At 41.7% G+C, this 12,500-nt stretch overlaps 1 protein-coding gene across 3 annotated transcripts in view; it reads left to right on the plus strand.

Annotated features, from left to right (window-relative positions):
* si (sucrase-isomaltase) overlaps positions 1-12,500 on the plus strand; it is a 115,677-nt gene that overhangs the window by 87,361 nt on the left and 15,816 nt on the right. For all 3 annotated transcript variants that reach the window (XM_065000538.1, XM_065000539.1, XM_065000540.1), the window contains exons 34-40: positions 539-601; positions 730-846; positions 1,024-1,114; positions 4,666-4,804; positions 10,627-10,760; positions 10,952-10,986; positions 12,153-12,269. In XM_065000538.1, the coding sequence (XP_064856610.1) occupies positions 539-601; positions 730-846; positions 1,024-1,114; positions 4,666-4,804; positions 10,627-10,760; positions 10,952-10,986; positions 12,153-12,269 (696 nt within the window). The remainder of the gene's footprint in view (positions 1-538; positions 602-729; positions 847-1,023; positions 1,115-4,665; positions 4,805-10,626; positions 10,761-10,951; positions 10,987-12,152; positions 12,270-12,500) is intronic.

A 12,500-nucleotide genomic window follows, 5' to 3' on the forward strand; every position in this document is an offset into this window, starting at 1 on the left:
GGAGATGGAGAGGGAGGGTGGCATAAAGAGAGAGAGGGGGAGGGTGGGTTGAATTGAGGATTAAACTGACGGACAACAATAAATATTCAAGTTTTTTAACTACCAGTTCGAAATGGAATAAAATAAAGAAGAAAGAATAAGTGAGTGAGACAGAGAGGAAGTAGTTAGATGGAGGTCTGAGTCTGACATCACATTCATTACGCTGTTGTGTTCATCCGGCTTTCTATTCTCTATTAATAATTATAATTATCTCTATCAAACTTCACATTCTCTCTATTCAACTCTACTAATTATCTCTATCAAACTTCACATTCTCTCTATTCAACTCTACTAATTATCTCTATCAAACTTCACATTCTCTCTATTCAACTCTACTAATTATCTCTATCAAACTTCACATTCTCTCTATTCAACTCTACTAATTGACTTTATTCAACTGTACTAATTATCTATATTCAACTATACTACTTAACTCTACTCAACTCTACTAATTTCCTCTATTCAACTGTACTAAAGTTGTCTTTTCTATCTGTTGTAGGTATGGCCTGACTTCCCTGGTGTTGTAGTCAATGAGTCTGTAGACTGGGACACGCAAGTAGAGGTATGGCTCACTTCCTGTTAACACATCAACAGTCCAATCACAGAGCCTGACACACTTCCTGTTTTACAGTCCAATTACTGACATGTCTTAATGTTTTTGTTGGTCATGTGTTCTCTGGCCACTCCCAGATCTATAGGTGCTATGCGGCATTCCCAGACTTCTTCATGAATCGTACAGCAACGTGGTGGCAAAAGGAGATTTCAGATTTCTACAATAAAATCATGAAATTTGATGGACTCTGGATTGTGAGTGATATCATACCACTGAGCACGCACGCACACACACACACACACACACACACACACACACACACACACACACACACACACACACACACACACACACACACACACACACACACACACACACACACACACACACACACAGTCTGTGCTTTACCTTGAGTGTGATTGTGTGTTTAGGACATGAACGAACCATCCAGCTTTGTCCATGGAACAGTTGGAGAGAAGTGTCTGGGTCCCTCTGTCTATGACAACCCCCCATACATGCCACGTAAGAACACTCATACCTATATCAATACACTCATACCTGTATCAATACACTCACACCTGTATCAATACACTCACACCTGTATCAATACACTCACACCTATACCAATACACTCACACCTGTATCAATACACTCACACCTGTATCAATACACTCACACCTGTATCAATACACTCACACCTATATCAATACACTCACACCTGTATCAATACACTCACACCTGTATCAATACACACTCACACCTGTATCAATATACTCACACCTATATCAATACACTCACACCTGTATCAATACACTCATACCTATATCAATATACTCACACCTGTATCAATACACTCACACCTGTATCAATACACTCACACCTGTATCAATACACTCACACCTCTATCAAGACACTCACACCTATATCAATACACTCACACCTGTATCAATACACTCAAAACCTGTATCAATACACTCAGACCTGTATCAATACACTCACACCTGTATCAATACACTCGCACCTGTATCAAGACACTCACACCTGTATCAAGACACTCGCACCTGTATCAATACACTCACACCTGTATCAAGACACTCGCACCTGTATCAAGACACTCGCACCTGTATCAATACACTCGCACCTGTATCAAGACACTTACAGTTAGCTTAATGTACAAGTATGGTGAGGACGCTAGTCTATCACAGGGTTTTACCCCCAATCTCCCAATGCTTAGTGCCAAGCATCATGTCCATTTTTACAGTCTTTGGTATGACTAGGCTAGGGATCAAACTCCCAACCTTCCAATCTTAGGGCGGACACTCTAACCACAATGCCACTGAGTTGGGTCATAACTAGGGCTGTTGCGGTGACCATATTATCGCCACAGTAACAGTCACGAGTCATGACGGCAGTCAAATTCCCCGAGATTGTTTAGTCACGGTAATTAGGCTTCTCCAAGCTCTGATGCTGCTGCTGGTCATTTTTTATTATTTTTATTTTACCTTTATTTAAAGTCAGTTAAGAACAAATTCTTATTTTCTATTACTGCCTAGGAACAGTGGGTTAACTGCCTGTTCAGGAGCAGAACGACAGATTTGTACCTTGTCAGCTCGGGGGTTTGAACTTCCGGTTACTAGTCCAACGCTCTAACCACTAGGCTCTAACCACTAGGCTACCCTGCCGCCCCATTAGTAGCCTAGCAAACGTGCTAACTGCCTGGTACTCAGCACTATATTGTCCCTGTAATCACTCTGACGTCATTGCAAACGTAATAGAAAATCAAATCAACCATGAGAGCTCATGTTGCGCAACATTTCTATAGGCTACGCAATTGCGTGAGAAAACGACAGAGTGATGGCCTCTTAAAAAGAGGAGGATCCCATCAGCTTTCTATAGGATAGCCCTACTATATTTATTTCTCAGCTTTCCTAATATTAAGCACATTGCTTATATTTACAACAGGAGTACAGCCTACCTGGCTCGCAGGAAAATTAACCATGGGAAAAGCATCCTGCGGTTGCTATTTAAATACACAGATTACTGTTTGGAGACAGGATGATACTTGTCCATTCCAAATCAAAACAAATTTGACATATATATTATTTAGTATATGTAAATCCAGTATTGTCTGATGGGTGACAATATTAGCCTATCATTTGTGAATGATGTATTATCACTTGTGAATTATGCCCAGGTTGTTCCAGTAAGGCAAGAAACAGAGCACGCCTTTTTTTTGCAACTTTTTAAAATCATAGTCGCACACCTCATTTTACCTAGCTGTCACGTCCTGACCATAGAAATCCTTTATTTTCTATGCTGGAGAAGGTCAGGGCGTGACTGGTAGGTGTTATAGTTTATTATTTCTATTTGTGGTCTAGTTTTTGTATTTCGATGTTGGCCTGGTATGGTTCCCAATCAGAGGCAGCTGTCTATCATTGTCTCTGACTGAGGATCATAAGAATAAGAATAAGGATCATAAGAATAAGAATAAGAATAAGAATTTAGCTATCTGAGAGAGCCATGTGAGTGAGAGGTGTTTTGAAGCACGTAGCCCGAAATAAGGGGAATTATAATTATTATATTCAGCCCGAGGGCACAATGGCCACTGGCCGCAAAACACATGTATTTTTTCGGGGGCATAACGGCCACAAAACACATGTATTTTATTAGGGGGCATAAGGCCACACAAACACATGTATTTATTAGGGGGCATAACGGCCACACAAACACATGTATTTATTAGGGGACATAACGGCCACACAAAGACATGTATTTATTAGGGGACATAACGGCCACACAAAGACATGTATTTATTAATGGACATAACGGCCACACAAAGACATGTATTTATTAGGGGGCATAACGGCCACACAAAGACATGTATTTATTAATGGACATAACGGCCACACAAAGACATGTATTTTATTAGGGGACATAACGGCCACACAAAGACATGTATTTTATTAGGGGACATAACGGCCACACAAAGACATGTATTTATTAGTGGACATAACGGCCACACAAAGACATGTATTTTATTAGGGGACATAATGGCCACACAAAGACATGTATTTATTAATGGACATAACGGCCACACAAAGACATGTATTTTATTAGGGGACATAACGGCCACACAAAGACATGTATTTTATTAGGGGACATAACGGCCACACAAAGACATGTATTTATTAGGGGGCATAACGGCCACACAAAGACATGTATTTATTAGCGGACATAACGGTCACACAAATACATGTATTTTATTAGGGGGCATAACGGCCACACAAATTCGAGGCATTATCAAATCCTTGTCAAATTGTGAGTAAGAGACTGATGAAGTGTGTACAGCCTGCCAAAAACAACAAAGCAGAGCTTATGCCTTTCATACAACCTTTTTGTATTGAAACCTGCAGCCTTAGAAACGTATTGAAACTGAAAACATATAGTTGAACGTTTGTATCACAATTAAAGTTGCATTAATAGCTCTAAATGAAGAGTATAGGAGCACTTGTTTCTTTGTTAACAGCTCAACACAGAATAGCCACATGTGCAACACTCCCATCGTTTGGAGAAAATATCCTCTCTATTTTATTCAGCTTTGTTCAATTGTATTCTTCATACCATGAAATAATATAAAATAATGCCACTGAATACTAAGAAAATCTTGTCTGCTAAACGAACTAGTGTAGCCCACAGCCATATGGCATAGCCAGATCAGGACCTAACATAAGGACAACTCAGAGTACACTATTCTGTTCTTCTGAAATAGACTACATTTTCTTCATATGATACTTCTTTAGACCTCTCTAATATAGATAATTGATTCACTGTGAAGGTTTAGGCTATATTACATGGATTTATTATACTTTTTAAAATGTAGATGTTCCAAAGGTCTGCATCAGTGGCTTGTAGGCTGTGTGTGGAAGCCAGGAGATGCTAAATGGGTTTACGTTAATTAACGGTCAATTACCGTGAGGCCGGCAGCTGACAAAATGTCGTGAACGCCACAGCCCTAGTCACAACCACTCCCTGCTATGCTCAGGACGGTAAGTATGTTGTGTGTGTCTCTCCAGCCCTGGAATCCAGCCACCGTGGTCTCAACCATAAGACTCTGTGCATGAACAGCCAACAGCACCTCAGTGATGGTACCCCGGTCAAACACTATGATGTACACAACCTGTATGGATGGTCTCACACCAAACCCACATACGAGTGAGTATGGACACATCCTTTTTAGTGACCAATGCAACATTTTCAGCATCAGTCACTCTGTATCTAGCCATGACACTCTGTATCTAGTCACTCTGTATCTAGTCACCCTGTATCTAGTCACCCTGTATCTAGTCACTCTGTATCTAGTCACCCTGTATCTAGTCACTCTGTATCTAGTAACCCTGTATCTAGTCACCCTGTATCTAGTCACTCTGTATCTAGTCACCCTGTATCTAGTCACCCTGTATCTAGTCACCCTGTATCTAGTCACCCTGTATCTAGTAACCCTGTATCTAGTCACCCTGTATCTAGTCACTCTGTATCTAGTAACCCTGTATCTAGTCACCCTGTATCTAGTCACTCTGTATCTAGTCACCCTGTATCTAGTCACCCTGTATCTAGTCACCCTGTATCCAGTCACCCTGTATCTAGTCACTTTGTATCTAGTCACCCTGTATCTAGTCACCCTGTATCCAGTCACTCTGTATCTAGTCACCCTGTATCTAGTCACCCTGTATCTAGTCACTCTGCATCTAGTCACCCTGTATCTAGTCACCCTGTATCTAGTCACTCTGCATCTAGTCACCCTGTATCTAGTCACTTTGTATCTAGCCATGTCACTCTGTATCTAGTCACCCTGTATCTAGTCACTCTGTATCTAGTCACTCTGTATCTAGTAACCCTGTATCTAGTCACCCTGTATCTAGTCACCCTGTATCTAGTCACCCTATATCTAGTCACTCTGTATCTAGTAACCCTGTATCTAGTCACTCTGTATCTAGTCACCCTGTATCTAGTCACCCTATATCTAGTCACTCTGTATCTAGTAACCCTGTATCTAGTCACTCTGTATCTTTATGTCACTCACACTCCTATGTAGTGAACTAGGTATATAGTCATACTCCTATATAGTGAACTAGGTATATAGTCACACTCCTATATAGTGAACTAGGTATATAGTATAGTCATACTCCTATATAGTGAACTAGGTATATAGTATAGTCATACTCCTATATAGTGAACTAGGTATATAGTCATTCTCCTATATAGTGAACTAGGTATACAGTATAGTCATACTCCTATATAGTGAACTAGGTATACAGTATAGTCATACTCCTATATAGTGAACTAGGTATATAGTCATTCTCCTATATAGTGAACTAGGTATACAGTCATACTCCTATATAGTGAACTAGGTATATAGTATAGTCATGCTCCTATATAGTGAACTAGGTATATAGTCATACTCCTATATAGTGAACTAGGTATCTAGCCATACTCCTATATAGTGAACTAGGTATATAGTATAGTCATACTCCTATATAGTGAACTAGGTATATAGTCATTCTCCTATATAGTGAACTAGGTATATAGTATAGTCATACTCCTATATAGTGAACTAGGTATATAGTCATTCTCCTATATAGTGAACTAGGTCAAATCAAATCAAATCAAATTTCAAATCAAATCAAATTTTATTTGTCATATACACATGGTTAGCAGATGTTAATGCGAGTGTAGCGAAATGCTTGTGCTTCTAGTTCCGACAATGCAGTGATAACCAACAAGTAATCTAACTAACAATTCCAAAACTACTGTCTTATACACAGTGTAAGGGGATAAGGAATATGTACATAAGGATATATGAATGAGTGATGGTACAGAGCAGCATACAGTAGATGGTATCGAGTACAGTATATACATATGAGATGAGTATGTAGACAAAGTGGCATAGTTAAAGTGGCTAGTGATACATGTATTACATAAGGATGCAGTCGATGATGTAGAGTACAGTATATACGTATGCATATGAAATGAATAATGTAGGGTAAGTAACATTATATAAGGTAGCATTGTTTAAGTGGCTAGTGATATATTTACATCATTCCCCATCAATTCCCATTATTAAAGTGGCTGGAGTTGAGTCAGTGTCAATGACAGTGTGTTGGCAGCAGCCACTCAATGTTAGTGGTGGCTGTTTAACAGTCTGATGGCCTTGAGATAGAAGCTGTTTTCAGTCTCTCTGTCCCAGCTTTGATGCACCTGTACTGACCTCGCCTTCTGGATGATAGCGGGGTGAACAGGCAGTGGTTCGGGTGGTTGATGTCCTTGATGATCTTTATGGCCTTCCTGTAACATTGGGTGGTGTAGGTGTCCTGGAGGGCAGGTAGTTTGCCCCCGGTGATGCGTTGTGCAGACCTCACTACCCTCTGGAGAGCCTTACGGTTGAGGGCGGAGCAGTTGCCGTACCAGGCGGTGATACAGCCCGCCAGGATGCTCTCGATTGTGCATCTGTAGAAGTTTGTGAGTGCTTTTGGTGACAAGCCGAATTTCTTCAGCCTCCTGAGGTTGAAGAGGCGCTGCTGCGCCTTCTTCACGACGCTGTCAGTGTGAGTGGACCAATTCAGTTTGTCTGTAATGTGTATGCCGAGGAACTTAAAACTTGCTACCCTCTCCACTACTGTTCCATCGATGTGGATAGGGGGGTGTTCCCTCTGCTGTTTCCTGAAGTCCACAATCATCTCCTTAGTTTTGTTGACGTTGAGTGTGAGGTATAGTCATACTCCTATATAGTGAACTAGGTATATAGTCATACTCCTATATAGTGAACTAGGTATATAGTCATTCTCCTATATAGTGAACTAGGTATACAGTATAGTCATACTCCTATATAGTGAACTAGGTATACAGTATAGTCATACTCCTATATAGTGAACTAGGTATATAGTCATTCTCCTATATAGTGAACTAGGTATACAGTCATACTCCTATATAGTGAACTAGGTATATAGTATAGTCATGCTCCTATATAGTGAACTAGGTATATAGTCATACTCCTATATAGTGAACTAGGTATCTAGCCATACTCCTATATAGTGAACTAGGTATATAGTATAGTCATACTCCTATATAGTGAACTAGGTATATAGTCATTCTCCTATATAGTGAACTAGGTATATAGTATAGTCATACTCCTATATAGTGAACTAGGTATATAGTCATTCTCCTATATAGTGAACTAGGTCAAATCAAATCAAATCAAATTTCAAATCAAATCAAATTTTATTTGTCATATACACATGGTTAGCAGATGTTAATGCGAGTGTAGCGAAATGCTTGTGCTTCTAGTTCCGACAATGCAGTGATAACCAACAAGTAATCTAACTAACAATTCCAAAACTACTGTCTTATACACAGTGTAAGGGGATAGGAATATGTACATAAGGATATATGAATGAGTGATGGTACAGAGCAGCATACAGTAGATGGTATCGAGTACAGTATATACATATGAGATGAGTATGTAGACAAAGTGGCATAGTTAAAGTGGCTAGTGATACATGTATTACATAAGGATGCAGTCGATGATGTAGAGTACAGTATATACGTATGCATATGAAATGAATAATGTAGGGTAAGTAACATTATATAAGGTAGCATTGTTTAAGTGGCTAGTGATATATTTACATCATTCCCCATCAATTCCCATTATTAAAGTGGCTGGAGTTGAGTCAGTGTCAATGACAGTGTGTTGGCAGCAGCCACTCAATGTTAGTGGTGGCTGTTTAACAGTCTGATGGCCTTGAGATAGAAGCTGTTTTTCAGTCTCTCTGTCCCAGCTTTGATGCACCTGTACTGACCTCGCCTTCTGGATGATAGCGGGGTGAACAGGCAGTGGTTCGGGTGGTTGATGTCCTTGATGATCTTTATGGCCTTCCTGTAACATTGGGTGGTGTAGGTGTCCTGGAGGGCAGGTAGTTTGCCCCGGTGATGCGTTGTGCAGACCTCACTACCCTCTGGAGAGCCTTACGGTTGAGGGCGGAGCAGTTGCCGTACCAGGCGGTGATACAGCCCGCCAGGATGCTCTCGATTGTGCATCTGTAGAAGTTTGTGAGTGCTTTTGGTGACAAGCCGAATTTCTTCAGCCTCCTGAGGTTGAAGAGGCGCTGCTGCGCCTTCTTCACGACGCTGTCAGTGTGAGTGGACCAATTCAGTTTGTCTGTAATGTGTATGCCGAGGAACTTAAAACTTGCTACCCTCTCCACTACTGTTCCATCGATGTGGATAGGGGGGTGTTCCCTCTGCTGTTTCCTGAAGTCCACAATCATCTCCTTAGTTTTGTTGACGTTGAGTGTGAGGTATAGTCATACTCCTATATAGTGAACTAGGTATATAGTATAGTGAACTAGGTATATAGTCATTCTCCTATATAGTGAACTAGGTATATAGTATAGTCATACTCCTATGTAGTGAACTAGGTATACAGTATAGTCATACTCCTATATAGTGAACTAGGTATATAGTATAGTCATACTCCTATATAGTGAACTAGGTATATAGTATAGTCATACTCCTATATAGTGAACTAGGTATATAGTATAGTCATACTCCTATATAGTGAACTAGGTATATAGTCATTCTCCTATATAGTGAACTAGGTATATAGTATAGTCATACTCCTATGTAGTGAACTAGGTATACAGTATAGTCATACTCCTATATAGTGAACTAGGTATATAGTATAGTCATACTCCTATATAGTGAACTAGGTATATAGTCATACTCCTATACAGTGAACTAGGTATATAGTCATACTCCTATATAGTGAACTAGGTATACAGTATAGTCATACTCCTATATAGTGAACTAGGTATATAGTATAGTCATGCTCCTATATAGTGAACTAGGTATATAGTCATACTCCTATATAGTGAACTAGGTATATAGTCATTATCCTATATAGTGAACTAGGTATCTAGCCATACTACTATATAGTGAACTAGGTATATAGTATAGTCATGCTCCTATATAGTGAACTAGGTATATAGTCATACTCCTATATAGTGAACTAGGTATATAGTCATACTCCTATATAGTGAACGATGTATATAGTATAGTCATACTCCTATATAATGAACTAGGTATATAGTCATTCTCCTATATAGTGAACTAGGTATATAGTATAGTCATACTCCTATATAGTGAACTAGGTATATAGTCATACTCCTATATAGTGAACTAGGTATATAGTCACACTCCTATATAGTGAACTAGGTATATAGTATAGTCATACTCCTATATAGTTAACTAGGTATATAGTATAGTCATACTCCTATATAGTGAACTAGGTATATAGTATAGTCATACTCCTATATAGTGAACTAGGTATATAGTATAGTCATACTCCTATATAGTGAACTAGGTATCTAGCCATACTCCTATATAGTGAACTAGGTATATAGTCATTCTCCTATATAGTGAACTAGGTATATAGTATAGTCATACTCCTATATAGTGAACTAGGTATATAGTCATACTCCTATATAGTGAACTAGGTATATAGTATAGTCATACTCCTATATAGTGAACTAGGTATATAGTATAGTCATACTCCTATATAGTGAACTAGGTATATAGTCATTCTCCTATGTAGTGAACCATTTACAGCAACTGAACTATTCATTAGCAGCTCCAACCAATGGCCTTAAGTGCCTGTTCAAATCACATCAAATGTTATTGTTCACATACACATATTTAGCAGATGTTATTGCGGGTGTGGTGAAATGCTTGTGTTCCTACAGTAGCTCCAACAGTTTACTAGGTTCTAACAATTCACAACAACACACATAAATCTAAAAGTAAAATAACGGAATTAAGAAATATATAAATATTAGGACGAGCGATGTGGGAGTGGCATTGACTAAATACAGTAGAATACAGTAAATAAATATGAAATGAGTAAAACAGAATGTAAACAGACAATAGGTTGACCTGAGCTTGACTGTGAGCAGATATCTGACTTGTCCTCCCCCTTTCTCCAGCGCCTTGCTGAGTGTGACGGGCAAGCGAGGGATAGTGGTGACCAGGTCGACCTACCCCTCCAGTGGGAAGTGGGCTGGACACTGGCTGGGAGACAACAACTCCAGCTGGGATCAGCTCTACAAGTCAATCATAGGTGTGTGTGTGTGTGTGTGTGTGTGTGTGTGTGTGTGTGTGTGTGTGTGTGTGTGTGTGTGCGTGCGTGCGTGCGTGCGTGCGTGCGTGCGTGCGTGCGTGCGTGCGTGCGTGCGTGCGTGTGTGTGTGTGTGTGTGCGTGCGTGCGTGTGTGTGTGCGTGTATTGACTGTTCTGTCTCTCTATTTAACAGGAATGATGGAGTTCAGTCTGTTTGGTTTTTCTTATGTAAGTGACTCTCCTCTCTGGCTCCTTTCTACATGGGAAATGTTGTTGATTTCATAACTGGATTGTTTGTTGTATTCTTCTAAGTTGCTTTCACTATTTAAATATTGTTGAAGTAATGAAAGCTGTGTCTGCCCCCTCTGTCTCTGTCTGCCCCCTCTGTCTCTGTCTGCCCCCTCTGTCTCTGTCTGTCCCCTCTGTCTCTGTCTTCTCCCTCTGTCTCTGTCTGCCCCCTCTGTCTCTGTCTGCCCCCTCTGTCTCTGTCTTCCCCCTCTGTCTCTGTCTGCCCCCTCTGTCTCTGTCTGCCCCCTCTGGCTCTGTCTGCCCCCTCTGTCTCTGTCTGCCCCCTCTGTCTCTGTCTGCCCCCTCTGTCTCTGTCTTCTCCCTCTGTCTCTGTCTCTCTCTGCCCCCTCTGTCTCTGTCTTCCCCCTCTGTCTCTGTCTTCCCCCTCTGTCTCTGTCTTCCCCCTGTCTCTGTCTTCTCTCTCTCTCTCTCTGCCCCCTCTGTCTCTGTCTCCCCCCTCTCCTCCCCTCTCTCTGTCTCCCTCCCTCTCTCTCTCTCCCCCTCTCTGTCTCTCTCTCTCTCTCTCTCTCTCTCTCTGCCCCCTCTGTCTCTCTCTCACTTTCTCTCTCTCTCTACCCCTCTCTGTCTCTCCCTCCCTCCCCCTCTCTGTCTCTCCCTCTCTCCCCCTCTCTCCTTCTCTCTGTCTCTCCCTCCCTCCCCCTCTCTCCTTCTCTCTGTCTCTCCCTCCCTCCCCTCCACTCCTTCTCTCTGTCTCTCCCTCCCTCCTCCCTCCTTCTCTCTGTCTCTCCCTCCCTCCCCCTCTCTCCTTCTCTCTGTCTCTCCCTCCCTCCTCCCTCTCCTTCTCTCTGTCTCTCCCTCCCCCTCTCTGTCTCTCCCTCCCTCCCCCTCTCTGTCTCTCCCTCCCCCTCTCTGTCTCTCCCTCCCTCCCCTCTCTCCTTCTCTCTGTCTCTCCCTCCCTCCCCCTCTCTCCTTCTCTCTGTCTCTCCCCCTCCCCCTCTGTCTCTCCCTCCCCCTCTCTCCTTCTCTCTGTCTCTCCCTCCCTCCCCCTCTCTGTCTCTCCCTCCCCCTCTCTCCTTCTCTCTGTCTCTCCCTCCCTCCCCCTCTCTGTCTCTCCCTCCCCCTCTCTCCTTCTCTCTGTCTCTCAGACTGGAGCTGATATCTGTGGGTTCTTCAATCCTGCTGAGTTTGAGATGTGTCTTCGCTGGACACAGCTTGGTGCCTTCTATCCTTACTCTCGCAACCACAACGGCAAGTTCAACCCGGTGAGTAATCTAGAAATCTACCCGTCCACACATGGACACACACACTTACCGTCGCGTATTCCTTCAGTCCGAGGCAGTCCCCCCTGGGTCAAAATTGAACTTCAAGGTGACATTTTTTTTTTATTGTGAGTAGATGACAGCGTCAGAACATGTCCAGCACTGCCACCCCAGTGTGCTTTTCATAGAGACCTACTGACACACTCCACTCCATTGATAAGGTCCCTTGAAACC

Source organism: Oncorhynchus nerka, linkage group LG14 (assembly GCF_034236695.1).
Source record: "Oncorhynchus nerka isolate Pitt River linkage group LG14, Oner_Uvic_2.0, whole genome shotgun sequence".
Taxonomy (NCBI): domain Eukaryota; kingdom Metazoa; phylum Chordata; class Actinopteri; order Salmoniformes; family Salmonidae; genus Oncorhynchus; species Oncorhynchus nerka.